This window comes from Diceros bicornis, chromosome 5 (assembly GCF_020826845.1).
Source record: "Diceros bicornis minor isolate mBicDic1 chromosome 5, mDicBic1.mat.cur, whole genome shotgun sequence".
NCBI lineage: Eukaryota > Metazoa > Chordata > Mammalia > Perissodactyla > Rhinocerotidae > Diceros > Diceros bicornis.
The window spans coordinates 27,238,847-27,256,322 of record NC_080744.1 but is presented as its reverse complement, the minus strand read 5'-3'; the positions used below and the strand labels follow the sequence as shown (position 1 = coordinate 27,256,322).

At 37.4% G+C, this 17,476-nt stretch overlaps 1 gene segment (V, D, J or C); it reads left to right on the top strand.

The window, feature by feature from the left end:
- Nucleotides 1–4,047: 4,047 nt before the first annotated feature.
- LOC131405508 (T cell receptor alpha variable 9-2-like) lies at nucleotides 4,048–4,584 on the top strand. The segment is given in 2 exon segments: nucleotides 4,048–4,129; nucleotides 4,250–4,584. Coding segments are annotated over 2 exon segments (381 nt in total).
- The last annotated feature ends 12,892 nt before the right edge of the window (nucleotides 4,585–17,476 follow it).

The following is a 17,476-nucleotide window of genomic DNA, read 5'->3' as shown; positions in this document are numbered from 1 at the left end:
GAAAATTTGTTCTTATTAAATAATAACCCCCTATTCTTCTGTCTCTTCAGCCCCTATAAACTACCATTATACTTTCTCTTTCTATGTATTTGACTACATTGGATACCTCATATAAGTGTAACCATGCACTTGTTTGTCATTTTGTGACTTATTTCATTTAGCATCATGTCCTCAAATTTCATGTACATTGCAGGATGTGTCAGAATTTCTTTCCTTTTTAAGGTTGAATAATATTCCAGTGTGTGTTATATCACATTTTGCTTATCCATTCATCTGTTGATGGACATTTGGATTGCTTCCACCTTGTGATGGAAACATAGATAGATATATATAATACTTTCAATATTTTGGGTATACACCCAGATTATTTCATTTTTTGAGTATATTCTCAAAAGTGGAATTGTTGGATCATACAGAAATTCTATTTAAAAATTTTTAAGAACCATTTGTATGGTTAATTTGAACAACTAAGCTCCAGACTGCTTTATCACAAGCAAGTTTCAAGGAACAGAGAGAGAGAGAGTGATCAATGGCCATGAATTAAGTTCTAGTACCCTGGTGGTTGACAAAAGTCTAGAAGAGTTTATCGCTCTTGCTACAGTGCATTGCTCCAGTCAGGTGCCTATTAATTGGTCTGAAAGGAATGTTTGTCATGCCACTACCTAGTGGTCAGCTCCTGGACTGTAGTTTGTGTATCATTTATAATATTTTCTTTCCTCTTTTGGTGAAAGAGCCAAATCTGCAATTATTTTCTTCTTTTTTATTAGTGCCATTTGCATAAATATTGAACCTGTTACCATACTGTCTTCAAATATTTTGATGACTCAAGAAGAAGTAATTTGCAAATCTCTAGTCTCTCAAGTTTTCTCTGAAAATAATCTATAGTGTTAAAAATGAGTGAACAGGTTTTCACTATCAGAGAGATCTGTGATCAAAACTATTAGGTCCGCCATGAACTTTCTAGACACGTGAGCTTTGTTTCATTACTTGTAAAACACGAGAGTGAGGTGCTATGTAGCCTTTTATTGTGACAATTTATCAATAATGTATCCAAAGAGATCGACAAGTAGCAGATGATAAATGAAGGAAGGTAACCTCAATAGGCGCAGAAAAAGTATTTGGCAAATCCAGAAATCATTCCTGATTAGAAACTCCCAAAGAATTAGGAATTGAAGAGAATTTCTTCAACTTAATAATGGGCCTCCACAACAAACCTATATCAAATGTCCTACTTGATGGTGAAAGACTGAATGCTTTCTCCCTAAGATCAGCTTTAAGGGAAGAATTTTGGCTCTCATCACTTCTATTTAATATTGTAATAGCCAGTGCAATACAGCAAGAGAAAGAAATAAAAGACATACCATTTGGAAAAGAAGTGAACCTAACTTTATTTACAGACAGCTTAATTTTCTGGATAGAAAATCCAATGGAGTTTGCAAAAAAAAAAAAAGCTACTAGAATGAATTAGTAAGTTTAACAATGTCAAATATAAACATGCTATATGATCCAGCCATTCCATTCCCAGGTATTGACCCAACAGAAATGAAAGCATACGTCTATAAAAAATCTTAGACACAAATGTTAATAGAAGCTTTATTTGTAACAGCCCCAAACTGGTACTAACCAAAATGTCCCTCAATAGGTGAATAGATAAACACATTGTTTATATCTATACAATGGAATACTATTCAGCAACAAAAAGGAATGAACTACTGATACTTATGAAACCGTGGAAGAATCTCAAGATAATTATACTGAATGAAAGAAGCCAGACAAAATAGTGCATATGATTCCATGTAAATAAAATTATAAGATATGCAAATGAATTTATGACAGAAGTGTTGCCTGGAAATGGGAGTGGGAGGTGAGGAAGGGTTGAGAGAAGGATTAAAAAGACACATGAGGAAACTTTTGGAGTGATGCATATGTTCATTATCTTGATTGTGGTGATGGCTTCATGTGTATACACAAATGTCAAATCCAATAAAATCATTTACTTTAAATGGGTGCAGTTTATTTTTATGAAAATTATATGTTAATAAAGCCATTAGAAATCCAAATTTAACAAATATCTCCCCTCAGTGTTGTGCAAGTCTTCTTGTGTGACTCAAAATGCAAAGTATTTCTCCTCTAGGTTCTAACTGACCTTAAACTATGTTCTTTTTTTTTAAAGTATACATAACTTTCTGCACCCACGTGCTCTACCATTTACTTTCAACTCAGCTTCATCACAACATATTTTGCATTCTCCTTATCTATCAGAATAGAACTTTGTATCAGCTTTTCCAGAATTCTTTCTAGCATAGTTTTGTGCCAGGTTCTGACAATGTGATTTGGAAGGTGGAGGAGAAGGGAAGAGATACATGAACCCAAGCAGTACCCAGGCCTGAGTTTCTTACTTAAGTCCGCGTCTGGGAGATATTCACACATTGACTCTGGACTCACGTCTCTTGATCTGAATCTGTGGAGAGAGAACTCCAGAAAACAGACTGAGCTAAGCTTCCATCTATGTGTCTGGGGATAAATGTTTACAGGGCCTTACAGAAGATGTGTCCTTCTCCAGAACTTCATCCTGATAATGCTCAGAGGTTTTCTGTTTTGTTTTATAAAACAAATGGTCACAAAAAGGGAGCTAAAGAAGTCCTTGATTTGTTGCTGGTACTTCATAGAAAAAGACCAGCTTATTAAAATTTCTCTAGTCGGGGGACATTTTCCCATGCTGATCCCAGAGCTTTCTCCCTCATCTTTGAGGACCATCTTGGTCTAGGACAGTTGTCACAGATGAAGTATTGTAAACCAGTATCAGGCTGGCTGCAACGAAACCACCTGGGGAGCTTTTAAAAATACAACTTAGTGGGTGTCAGTCCTGGAAAATATGATTCATAAAGTTAGTGGTGGGATCCCAGAATCTGTAATTTAAATCATTCACACTTTGATTCCATTATCAGCTGTTGTATGAATATAAGATGGTATGTCTTTAAGAATTTGAAATGCTGGGAAAGAAGAAAGTTCTAACTTTGCTCCAGGCTTTTGATGCAAATCCACATCTTCTGGGTTCCCTACCCTGTGGGGGAAAATTATTTGATTAAAGTTGGACACTAAAATTTGGCAGATGGACCACAGTGGAAAGCATCCTTGAGACTAGATCTCCATTCGAAGTAGAGGATTAGTATTAATTGCCTGATTCACGTAGGTTAACCATCTTATCTTAAAGTCAATGAAATAGTGGGATAATAAGATATTGAAGTCAGATCATTCTACAGGGCTTTTGTAACTTCAGTTACAATGTTTCTTCTGTCTAGGATTCATATTTTTCACTTTTTAATGATTTTGAAATCAGGAAGATTTGACTATTGATAAGATGGTGTGACTTTTTCTCCTAAAAAGCTTTTATTAAAAAGGTACCATTCCTGACAATTAACATTATTTTAGGACTGAGGAAATATTGCATTTCAAGTAGTAGTGAATCCTCCATCAAAAACTGTTTATTCATTATTTTTGTTTAATTTAACAAACATTTAGTGAGCACATAATAAGTATCAGTCACTGTTCTATATATTGGGATATGGTGCTGAGAAACAGAATCACTCAATAATGCCTTACTTCTTATTACTTCCTCTGTATTCAACTCCAAACCCTTTTCTGGTATTCTAATGAATTATCGTCTGGTCCACAATGAACATATGACAATATAAAGTACTGTATTGAAATGCTCAAGAAAATCGATATCTTCTCATCTACAGAAATACCCTAGGATGCTCTGTTAAAGAACTTCGACGTCAGTTGAGGTCCTAAGAACAAAATAGACCTGAGAGGTTACGATAGCTATCGTCCATATTCCTAAGCACCACCTGAAGACTGACATATACTCATAAATAAAGTCAGAGATGAGAACGTATTTCTCACTTTGGGAGGAGTCTAGGAAACATGCATCCATTTCAGCCCCTGTCCACCAGGGGGTGCAGCTTCCTAACACAAACACATTTCCTGAGTGAAATGTAGGCGTTGCTTTATCATTTCACTGTGACTCCAACATTTCTTCATGTTAAGAATCAAGAACATTGTTTAGATTATTCTCCGGAGATGAACTCTGCTCCAGGCTTAGTGACTGTGGTACTCTTAATGCTTGGTAAGTAAAAGCCTCTTAAAATTTGAATTCTTTCTTCTGTTATGTCAGCAAAATCTTTAATCATAATTTTATCCCAGAACTGTATGCCCAAGGTGACACAGAGCTCTTATTTTTCCCCAGGACAAATCTCTGGAGACTCAGTGACCCAGATGGAAGGCCAAGTGACGCTCTCAGAAGGGGCTTCCCTGACTATAAACTGTACTTATTCAGCCAGAGGGTACCCTGAACTTTTCTGGTATGTTCAGTATCCTGGTGAAGGTCCACAGCTCCTCCTGAGAGCCACAAAGCCCAATGCGAAGGAAAGCAACAAAGGTTTTGAAGCCACGTACAATAAAGAAACCACCGCCTTCCACTTGGAGAAGACCTCAGTCCAAGAGTCAGACTCCGCTGTGTACTACTGTGCCCTAAGTGACACAGTGACAGGAGCTGCAGGGGGAGCTGAGCACAGACTCTGAGCAGCAACAAGGGGCCTGGATGCTGAGTCTCTGACTGTTTGATCCACTCTGGATTCAGCATAATCTATGGCTGTTTGTCGCTTCTTCTCTGGTTGATACAAAATCATACAAATGGTAGAGCTTAAGAACAAGAAGTGAACCTTCCCCATACTTAACTCTTCATTAGTGAAATTGAAAACAGAGCCTGACACCAATACTTCCTCATTCAGGATCAAAGTAATTTCAAAGTAAACCACAGAAAGAGTGAAGTGGTCTCTGTACTCATCCTTGCAGTCCAAGTCCAGTCCTCGCAGGTTCTTCCAGGCCACACTGATGGGTATTGATATCTCTTATTATACTCATAGAGGGCTAAAGCGTGCCAGAGAAGGTGTCATCTGCATAATGTCTTCCTGAAAGAGCATCACAGGAGTGGTGATAAAAGAGATACAGCCTCAGAAAACACATGATTCTTAGTAGAGAAAGAAGGGAAGAGAAGAAAGGAGCAGGAACAGAATCTCACATATAATAACAATAAAAAGAGAGGAAAGGAACTTTTATCCTGGTTTCTTTTTTAGTAAATCAGATGCTAGGTTCAGGCTAATATTCAAAAAGAAGTGTAGGGAAGAAATACAATTGAAGAAATGACTCATGTCTAAATCATGAAGAGTGCCCCTCATCTTATCCCTGGCCAGTACACAGATCTCTTGGCTTTTTTACAGCAAGGCCTCAAGCGAGATAGTTTTGCAGAGCCAATGGAAGATTAAGTATACATATTTGTCGCTGTATCCCCACAAACCCTATTAAAAAGATACTAAAAAAATTGAAAAGGACATAAACCCACAAAGAAGACAGAAAAGGAGATGACAGTAGACAATGATGTCAACAAAATTTTATATGGAGGAAAAAAAACTTTCATAACAGACCAAACGAAGAAGAATCCTGGATCTAGCATGAGCAGCCAACAAGAAGCACCACGATGTGTGCTGCATCCTCGTGGAAGGGTTTAGGAATCAGAAGCATCAGTTACTTACAATAATTGAAGTAGATGGTGCTGTGTGTGTGTCTGTGTTTGTGTGTTTTGAGGGCATTTGGGAGGGGGTGGTGGTGGAGGATAAAAATAGGAGGACTGAATGAGAAAATTTATTTATTTTTTTTGTTTATTGTGGTAACATTTGTTTATAACATTGTATAAATTTCAGGTTTACGTCATTATACTTCTATTTCTGCATGGATTACATCATGTTCTCATGTTCACCACCCAAATACTAATTACAATCCATCACCACACACATGTGCCTAATTATCCCTTTTGCCCTCCCCCTAGTAATCACCAATCCAATCTCTGTCTCTATGTGTTTGTTTGTTGTTGTTATTACCTGCTGCTTAATAGATGAGATCATGCGGTATTTGACCTTCTCCCTCTGACTTATTTCACTTTGCATAATACCCTCAATGTCCATCCATGTTGTCACAAATGGCTGGATTTCATCATTTCTTATGGCTGAGTAGTATTCCATTGTGTATATATACCACAGCTTCTTTATCTATTCATCCCTTGATGGGCACTTAGGTTGCTTCCAAGTCTTGGCTATTGTGAAGAATGCTGCAATGAACACAGGGGTGCATGTATCTTTACGCGTTGGTGTTTTCATGTTCTTTGGGTAAATACCCAGCAGTGGAATAGCTGGATCCTATGGTAGTTCTATCCTTAATTTTTTGAGGAATCTCCATACTGTTTTCCTTGGTGGCTGCACCAGTTTGCACTCCCACCAGCAGTGTATGCGAGTTCCCTTCTCTCCACATCCTCTCCAACAGTTGTTGTTTCCTGTCTTGTTAATTATAGCCATTCTGACGGACGTGAGGTGATATCTCATTGTAGTTTTGATTTGCATTTCTCTGATAGTTAATGATGTTGAACATCTTTTCATGTGTCTGTTGGTCATCTGTATATCTTCTTTGGAGAAATGTCTGTTCAGATCTTTTGCTCATTTTTTAATTGGGTTGTTAGGTTTTTGTTGTTGAGATGCATGAGTTCTTTATATATTTGGGAGATTAACTCCTTATCAGATATATGGTTTGCAAATATCCTCTCCCAATTGTTAGGTTGTCTTTTCGTTTCGTTGATGGTTTCCTTTGTTGTGCAGAAGCTTTTTAGTTTGATGTAGTCCCATTTGTTTATTTTTTCTATTGTTTTTCTTGTCCGGTCAGACATGGTGCTTGAAAATATGTTGCTAAGACCAATGTTGAAGAGCGTACTGCCTATGTTTTCTTCTAGAATTTTCAGGGTTTCAGGTCTTACATTCAAGTCTTTAATTCATTTTGAGTTAATTTTTGTGTATGGTGTAAGGCAATGGTCTACTTTCGTTCTTTTCCACGTGGCTGTCCAGTTTTCCCAATACCATTTGTTGAAGAGACTTTCCTTTCTCCTTTGTATGTTCTTGGCTACTTTGTCAAAGATTAGCTGTCCATAGATGTGTGAGTTTATTTCTGGGCTTTCGATTCTATTCCATTGATCTGTGTGTCTGTTTTTGTGCCAGTACCATGCACTTTTGGTTACTATAGCTTTGCAGTATATTTTGAAATCAGGGAGTGTGATACTTCCAGCTTTGTTCTTTTTTCTCAGGATTCCTTTAGCTATTCAGGGTCGCTTGTTGTTCCATATAAATTTTAGGATTCTTTGTTCTATTTCTGTGAAAAATGTTGTTAGAACTGAATGATAAAATTGATAGTAAGAGACTACCCGTGTTCTCTGACAGTGCCCATATAACAAACAATGATTAGTTGATTAGTTTTCAAATCCAGCAGAAATTTGGAAATTAGTCATTGATGAACTGAGGAACAACATATAAAAAAGTAAAAATAATTAAAATAGAAAACTATAATAATTAATTATTCACTTGAGGGAAAATAAAATATTATTCAAGAAAGAAATATACTCATAGTAGTCTATATGGTTCAACCAAATTGTCTTCTAGATGTTTTACTAACATATACCTCCAATAGTGGTGATTGGGCAGAATACCTGTTTTCCCCAAACCTTGTGTATTACTAAGGTTTTTGACTTTTGCTTATCAGTTAAGCTTTCTTTTATTTTTAATGATTTCTTTAATTATGAATGATATGGAGCTCCATTTCATGTTTAAAGGCCATTTATATTTTTTCTATAAATTGTCCATTCATATCATATACCTGTTCGTTTCCTACTGTGCTATTGTCTTTTAAATATAGATTTTAAAAACTTTCACTATATTAAGAAAGTTGTCATATGATTTTCATACATATGTATCTTTTTAAAAAGTTTATTATCATAGTTTTTACTTTATTTATGGTCATTTTTTTGCCATACAGAATTTAAAAAATAGTATGTAGTATAGTTATCAAAATTTCTTGTATGGATTCTGATTTGTATTTGCTGTTTAAAAATCCATAGCACTCTAAACTGATAAAATTTTATCTCATATTTTCTTTAGTTTCTCTCAGATCATTTTTGTCTTTAAATCTTTAATCTGGATTTGTCTGTGTGTGTGTGTGTGTGTGTGTGTGTGTGTGTATGTGTGTGTAGGAAGTGAGGTTGAGGGGTCGGTCCCGTGGCTTAGCAGTTAAGTGCGTGTGCTCTGCTACTGGAGGCCCAGGTTCAGATCCCGGGTGTGCACCAACGCACCACTTCTCCGACAGTGCTGAGGCCCTGTCCCACATACAGCAACTAGAAGGATGTGCAACTATGACATACAACTATCTACTGGGGGGCTTTGGGGGAAAAAAAAGAGGAGAATTGGCAATAGATGTTAGCTCAGAGCCGGTCTTCTTCAGCAAAAAGAGGAGGATTAGCACAGATGTTAGCTCAAGGCTGATCTTCCTCAAAAAAAAAAAAAAAGAAGTGAGGTTGAGGTTCAAGGCTTTCTATTTTCCTGAATTTTTGTTTGTTTGTTTGCTCATTGAGGCAGCTACCCAGGCTCAACATCCAATTTTGAATAACTTACATTTCTTCATTGACTTTAAATGTTATCTTTGTTTTTTTTTCCATTTTTTTCATTTTTCATTATTAAGGTTTTCAACCTACGCATTATTTTTTCCATCCAAAATTTACACTTTAACAGTGGTGCTTCATGGCAACAGCTTACTGGATATGTAAGGAATATAGATCCAGTCAACCCCAAGCCCGTGCTAGAAATAAATGCAGAGAAAATAATCTGAATGACAGAGATGCCGTTAGGGGAGGAGGGAGGGCAAACCCACTCCGTTACTTCACAAGACGTGGAGTGAGGTGTCACCTCAGGCGATGTGAACTATCTACCTGTTTTCCCAATTCTGTAGGATGTTTTGGATTAAGAAGACCCAGACACAGTAGCCGACACACGCTCACAATGGTCCACACAAGAATGAGATGGAGACAACATATTTCTGAGAACAAGGGCAACTTGGTATCTTCTGTGTTCTTCTTGACGAGGAGAAATTAAATAACTGAGCTTGAGTTTAGAGTTAGGAATAGCTCCAAGTGCTTGAAATGCTTTGAAATCTGCTTCTGTCTCCATGTTTTGGATCCTGTCAATGCTTTGGAAGAAAATTTTTGAAATTTTGTTACCACACATGCTTCTTCATAAAGTATGTGAAAATCCATTGTAGTAACGATCATTGCGCCTCTTGAGGGTGTTGTTGAGAATTGATTATATTTCAAACATATTGCCCCTAACTTAAGCAGAATAGGTAGGGACAGTTCTGTTGTCTGAGATTCTCTCTTTTTCCCTTTTCCTCTCTCTCTCTGTCTCTCCTTCTCTCCCCTCCTCTCTCCTCTCAGCTCTCTCTCTCTTGAGTTTGCTGGACTGATTCCTGAAGTAAGCACCTCTGAGGGATCAACCCTTTCTTTGGGCTACCATATCATCCCCATCAACAGTTAAAAATAATTTTATTGTGAAATGTAACAGATGTTCACAAAGGTATATAAAACCTACAAACAATGAATCTATGTTATTTAGGTGTGCACAAATTTAAGACTGATTTTTTTGGATATGAAATCTCTCTGTTACTTTTTTAAAAACTCTCTGTATTAGTCAGGGTTCTCCAGAGAAACAGAACTGATAGAATCAGTAGGATGTGTGTGTGTGTGTGTGTGTGTAGAGAGAAAGACAGACAGACACAAAGAAAGACAGAGGGAGAGATTTTAGGAATTTTCTCATTCACTGTGGGGACTAGAAAGTCCAAATTCTTCAGGACAGGCAGGCAGGCTGCAGACCCAGGGAAGAGGCAGAATCCTTCTACCCCCACGACCTCAATAGTTTTGTCTTAAGAACTTCAACTGATTGGATGAGGCCCACTCAAATTTTTGAGAGTAATTTGCTTTATTCAAAGTTTACTCATTTAAATGTTAATCGCATTTAAAAAATATCTTCACAGTGACTTCTAAACTAATCTTGGAGCAAATATCTTGGTACCATGGCCTAGCCAAGTGGACACATAAAATTAACCCTCACACCTCTAATAATTCTATTTTGAAAGCCTAGTTTGTTTTATATGGATGTAATATACCAGCTTTTCTTTGATAAGTGTTCACAGGGCTATCTTTTTCCATTCTTTTGTAATTCCATGAGAGCAGAGACTTTGCTTATCCTCAACAGATATAATCATACCTGACAAATAATAGGACTATAAAAAATTGCTGAATTACAATTGAATAACAAAAAATACCACTATCAGTACCAGAACAAAAGATTACCATTACTTCATTCAATAAAAATTTGTTACGTGCCTCTCTCTTGGCAGGCCCTATTCTAGAAACTGAGGATATAGTAGAGAATAGAGCAAACAAAAATTCCTACCCTATAGAGCTGATATATTAGTTGAAGGCTAAGTCCAAACTAATCACTACAATAGGCCCTTTACATGCATCATTTACTTTGTTCTTAAATTTTTTCCAGGTTTATTGATATATAACTGATAAATAAACGTTGTCTGTATTTAAAGTGTACAACATGGTGTTTTGACATATGTATACATTGTGAAATGATTACCACAGTACAGCTAATTAATATATCCATCACCTCACTTAGTAACTTTTCGTGTGTGTGTGTGTGGTGAGAACACTTAGGATCTACTCTCAGCAAATTTCAAGTTTAAATACAGTATCATTAACTATAGTTACCATGCTGTATGTTAGATCTGCAGAACTTATTCATCCTGCATAACCAACACTTTGCATCCTTTGACCAACATTTCCCATTTTCCTCAGCCCCAAGCCACCTTGCAACCACCATTCTACTCTCTGCTTCTATGAATTCAACTTTTGTGTGTGTGTGAGAAAGATTAGCCTTGAACTAAGGGCTGTTGCAAATCCTCCTCTTTTTGCTGAGGAAGATTGGCCCTGGACTAACATCCATGCCCATCTTCCTCTACTTTACATGGGATGCTGCCACAGCATGGCTTGACCGGGGCCACTGAAGTGGAGCGCGTGAACATACCCACTATGCCACCTGGCCGGCCCTGAATTCAACTTTTTTAGATTCCTCACATAAGTGACTTCGTGCAGTATTTGTCTTTCTGTATTTGGCTTATTTCACTTACCATCGTGTCCTTCAGGTCCATCCATGTTGTTTCAAATGTTAGGATTTTATCTGTTGACAGACGTGTAGGTTATTTCCATATCTTGGCTATTGTGAATAATGCTGCAATGAATTTGGGGGTACAGATACTCTTTGAGATACTGATTTCATTTCTTTTGAATATATACCAAAGTAGGATTGCTGGGTTGTATGGCAATTCTATTTTTAATTTTTTGAGGAAACTCCATACTGTTTTCCATAACGGCTGCACCAATTTACATTCTCACCAACAGGGTTCCCTTTTCTCCACCTCCTCATCAACACTTGTTATCTCTTGCCTTTTTGCTAATAGCCATTTTAACAGGTGTGAAGTAATATCTTATTGTGGTTTTAATTTGCATTTCTATGATGATTAGTGATGTTGAGCACCTTTTTATATAACTGCTGGCCATTTGTATGTCTTCTTTGGAGAAATGTCTATTCAGGTTCTTTAAGGATTTTTTCAACTGGGTTGTTTGTTTCCTTGCTATTGAGTTGTTTGAGTTCCTTATACATTTTTGATGTTAGCCACTTATCAGATGTATGGTTTGCAATATTTTCTACAATTCCATAGATTGTCGCTTCACTCAGGTGATGTTTCTTTTGACATGCAAAGCCTTTTATTTGGACGCAATCCCACTTATTTCTTTTTATTTTTTTTGCCAGTGCCTTTCTGGCCATGTCCAAAAATTATTGCCAAGACCAATGTCGAGAAACTTTTTCCTTGTATTTTCTTCTCATAGTTTCACAAGTTCAGGTCTTATGTCTGTCTTTAATTCATTTTGAGTTGATTTTAGGATAAGGTGTGAGACAAGGTTCCAACTGCATTCTTATTTATGTGGATGTATGTATCCATGGGCCAGTTTTCCCAATGCCATTTATTGAAGAGACTATCTTTTCCCCATTGGATCAAAGATCAGTTGACCATATACGTACAGATTTATTTCTGCACTGTCTATTCTGTTCCCTTTTTCTGTGTGTCTGTTTTTATGCCAGTACTATACTGTTTTAATTGCTGCAGCTTTGTATTCTATTTTGAAATCAGGAAATGTGATGCCTCCAACTTTGTTCTTCTTGCTCAAGATTGCTTTGGCTATTTGGTGTCTTCTGTGGTTTCATATGAATTTCAGTATTGTTTTTTCTATTTTTGTGAAAAATGCCATTGGAATTTTGATTGGGATTGTATTGAATCTGTTGATTGCACTGGGAAGTAGGGAAACTTTAACAATATTAATTCTTCTAATCCAAGAGCAAGGGGTATCTTTCCACTTGTGTGTGTCTTCTTCAATTTTTTTCATCAATGTTTTATAGTTTTCAGTGTACAGATCTTTCACATCCTTGGTTAAATTTATCCTAAGTATTTTTTGGGTTTTGATGCACTTTAAATGAGATTGTTTTCTTAATTTCCTTTTTGGATAGTTCATTGTTAGAGTATAGAAATGCAACTGATTTCTGTATGTTGATTTTGCATCTTGCAAATTTACTGAATTCATTCATTTGTTCAAACAGATTTTTCGGTGGAATCTTTAGGGTTTTTTATATGTAAGATCACATCCTCTGCAAATAGAGACAATTTTACTCTTACTTTCTTATTTGGATGCATTTTCTTTTTTTTTCTCGCCTAATTGCTCTGGCTAGGATTTCCATTATGTTGAATAGAAGTGATAAGAGTGGGCATCCTTGTCTTGTTCCTAATCTTAGAGGAAAAGTTTTCAGATTTTCACCATTCAGTGTGATGTTATCTGTGGGCTTGTCATATATGGCTTTGTTATGTTGATGTATATTCCTTCTATATTTAATTTGTTGAGAGTCTCTATCATGAAAGAATTTTCTTTGTCAAATGCTTTTTTGCATGATCATAAGATTTTTTCCCTCATATTGTTAATGTGCTGCATGACATTTATTGATTTGTCTATTTTGAACTATCTTTGCCTCCCAGGGACAGATCCCACATGAGTATGTTGTATGATCCCTTTAATGTGCTTGTAAATTCAATTTGATCATTATTTTTTTGAGGATTTTTGCATCTTTATTCATCAGAGTTATTGGTCTGTAATTTTCTTTTCTTGTGGTGTCTTTGTCTGGCTTTGGTATCAGGATAATGTTGGTCTCTTAAAATTAATCTGGAAGTCTTCCCTCCTCTTCAGTTTTTGGGAAGAATTTGAAAAGGATTGGTGCTAGTTCTTCTTTAAGTGTTTGGTAGAATTCACCAGTGAAGCCAGCTGGTCTTGGGTTTCTCTCTTTTGGATTACTGAATCAATCTCCTTACTTGTTATTGGTCTGTTCAGATTTTCTATTTCTTCATGATTCAGTCTTGGTAGGTTGTGTGTTTCTAGGAATGTATCCATTTCTTCTAGGTAATCCAATTTGTTGGTACATAATTATCCATAGTTGTCTTTTATGATCCTTTGTATTTCTGTGGTATCCATTGTAATGTTCCTCTTTCATTTATAATTTTACTTATTTGAGTCTGATATCATTTTTTCTTAGTCTAACTAAAGGTTTGTTAACTTTGTTTATGTTTTCAAAAACTCTGCTCTTAGTTTTGTTGTTCTTTCTGTTGTTTTTCTAGGCTCTATTTCATTATTTCTGTTCTAATCTTTGTTATTTCCTTCCTTTTGCTAACTTTGGGCTTACTTTGTTTTTCTTTTTCTAGTTCCTGGAGGTGTAAAGTTAGATTGTTTATTTGATATCTTTCTTTTCTCTTGATATAGGCATTTATCAGTATACACTTCTCTCTCTTCTCTCTTAACACTGCTTTTGCTGCATCTTATAAGTTTTGGTAGGTTGTTTTTCCATATTTATTTGTGTGAACATATTGTTTGATTTCATCCCACTATCTCCCGGCCTGCAAGATTTCCACTGAGTAATCTCCTGACAGTTCTATGGGGGCTCCCTTGTATTTAATAATGTACTTTTCTCTTACTGTTTTCAAAATTCTGTCTGTCTTTGACTTTTGACAATGTGATTACAACGTCTCTCAGTGTAGATTACTTTAAATTCAAGCTACTTGGGATTCTTTGGGCTTCATGTGTCTGGATATTCAGTTCTCTCTCCAGATTTGGGACATTTTCAGTCATTATTTCTTTAAATAGGCTTTCTGCCCTTTCTTTCTTTCTTCTCTTTCTAGGACTCACAAGATGCATACGTTGGTTCATTTATGAAGTCCCATAAGTTCTTTAGGCTTTCTTCACTCTTTTTGTTGTTGTTGTTCTTTTTTCTTTTGTTCCTCTGACTGGATAATTTCAAATGACTTTTCTTCAAGTTCACTGATTCTTTATTCTGCTTGATCAAGTCTGATTTTAAACCCCTCTAGTGAATTTTTCAGTTCAGCATTGCATTCTTCAGCTTCAGTATTTCTGTTTGGTTCCTTTTTATGGCTTCTATGTCTTTGTTGAACTTCTCACTTTGTTCCTGTATCATTTTCCTGATTTGTTTGGTTGTCTACCTGTGTTCTTTTGTAACTCATTGAGCTTCTTAAAGATGATTATTTTAAATTTTTTGTGAGGCAATTCACAGACTTCTATTTCCTTCATTTGGTTACTGGAGATTTATTTTCTTCCTTTGATTGTGTCATATTTTCTTGATTCTTTATTCTCCTTGTAAGTTTGCTTTGTTGTCTGATCATTTGAAGAAGCCGCTACTTCTGCCAGTGATCTTGTTCTGACTGGGAGAGACCTTCAGGGGTCTTTATGATCTTGTTCTAACTTGCTGACCTTCAGGGGTCAGCAGTAATCACTAGGAGGCAAGAAAGAGACCAACCCCTCAGGGAATGCACTGTAAGACTGGGCAAGGCCTCCTTTGCTTCCTGCCCTCTATTTTGAAGGAAACGCCTCAATTCTGTGCTTTCTTCCAGTGTTGCAGAGCAGTGCTGGATATAATACTACATCTACCTCCTTTCTTTTTTGCTAGCTGTCCCAGAGGACCAAGCTCTGCCAGCTGTTCTGTGCTAAGTATGGGGTGAGGTAGAAACTCATTCCATGGAGGGTGCTTTGAATTATTGGGCATGAGGCCCCCTTCATTTCCTTCTCTTCCTTGTGGAAGTAAAACTTCAGTTCTGCACCTATTCCCAATCTTACAGAGCAGTGCTCGTTGTAGAATGATATCCTCCTCTTTCCCTCATTCCTAGCTGTTCCAAGGGACCAAGATTTGCTGGTTATTCAGCACTTGGTCTGAGGCAAGATAGAAATCACTCCAAAGAGGGCACTCTGGAACGCTGAGAATGAGGCCTTCTTTGCTTCCTTCCCTCCCTGCGGAGGAAAAACCTTAGTTCTGCTCTTCCAACATCACAGAGCCATACTGGCTGTAAGAGGATGCACTCTCCTTTCCTTTGCTTCCTTCTGTCCCAATGGATTGGGATCTGCCAGTCTTTCAGTGCTCAGTATGAGTGAGATAGAAAACAGCCCCACAGAGGGCATCCTGAGAAGGTAGGAGGCCAGGTGCACACTCCAATCTCACTTTCCCCCCTCTTTCTGCCCCCCTGTGGGAGTAATCAGAGGCCTAGGCTACCTTGTTGGTACTGTGCTAACCTGATTCGGTGAAGGGACTGATGTGGGTAAAGTGAAGTTGTTCTTCTTACCCATATAAATGTGACTGCTCTCTGTTTGTGTTCCTTTGGTGTGCTTTTACTTCTTAGTTGGATTCTGAATTTCTCCTCCAGGTATTTTGGTACTAATACCATTGTTAAATTGGTGTTTCTGAGGAGGAAAGAGAGCTAGGGCTTCCTACTCTGCCAACTTGTTGACACCCTGCATCATGTCTTCTAAATTTTTCCAAATTGTAAGGTAAGTGTTACTTCACCTATCTTCAGATAAAAAAGCTGAGGCTTGACTGTCCTATCTAATAACACATAAAGCCAGAATTGACCAAGGTTTTCAAACACTTTATAAGTACTAATCTGCAGTGTTTATACAGACATATAGGGGCTTATATTCTATATCAAGTTGCAAATAGTGTGGAAAAAACCTAGCAAGAAGCTTAACCAGTGGTTTTGAGGAACTGTAGCTCTGACCCCAAGATAGCAGTGTTTTCACTGGCCATGCCTGTAGGTATGATTGTGTATAGGATAGCAAAATCTGGTCTCTGATTGACTGGGCATGTGTTTTCTGATTGGCTGGGCATATACTCTGTGAATCCCTCCACTTAATGGTTTAAAAAAAGATGTTGTGTAGACAAGCCAGCTTTTGGGAGCAGCCCTGTGCAGAAGAAGAATGGACAAGCATCTGAGGACCTCCTTGGTGGTTTTGTGGCTTCATTTTTGTTGTAAGTTAACAAAAAGTTTTAGCCAAGTTGACACAGGAAGTCCAGGGAACATTTTCTTAAGACTTTCAGCAAAGGTTTATTGCATTGGGTTCGGCAAGGGAAGAAAATGGGGCCATTTTATATTTTAGGATTCACTGTGGTGAGAAGTAAGGGATGCAAATTAGAAAGCATTAAGAATGGCTGATCTATCTCTGAATCTCACTTTGTTTTCTGAATAGGGGTGAGTTGCAAAAACCAAGTGGAACAGAGTCCTCCATCCCTGATCATCCTGGAGGAAGAGAACTGCACATTTCAATGCAATTATACAGTGAGCCCCTTTAACAACTTAAGGTGGTACAAACAGGACACTGGGAGAGGTCCTGCTTCTCTGATAATCATGACTTACAGTCACAGAAAAAAGTCAAATGGAAGGTACACCGTGGTGCTGGATACAACCACCATGCACAGCTCTCTGCACGTCACAGTTGCCCAGCTCAGTGATCCAGCCTTCTACATCTGTGTGGTGGGCACACTGTGCTCCCCAGGCACTTGCAGGCAGTACCCAAACTTATACCTGGAGCTTGTCAAAGAGGCTTAGGGAGCAATGCAGCAGCATTATTTTTTTATGTTGTATGTAATTTTACAAGTGAGCTAGTACATCTTTCTCAGACATGATTGAGTTTGAACTTGAGCCTATATGTCTATATAAGGTAAGGGAATCCTCACTCAACACATAAAGTTAACTGCTACATCTGTCTGTTTCCAAGGGTAAGACTGGCATGTTGCATTACTGCTGCTGAGTAGATGATAATTTTGGTTGAAAGAGAGAGATCAGCTTGTTTGGGGTCCAACCAGCAATAGAATGCTGCCTAAGTAACAAAAGCAACCAGCTAATGTGGCTGATGACAATATCTGCTAAGTTTCCTTCCCCCTGAAAGGTTTTTATCCTCATTTAATGGCTGTTCAAGTTCTCAGAAAGTATGCCATGGGAAGAGATATGCTTTACCAATTTATCCATGGTCCACATCAAGGCATCTTTCCAGATGCTGCACCAACTCCTTTATTGCCTTCCACAACATTTTCTTTGGAGTACATCACTG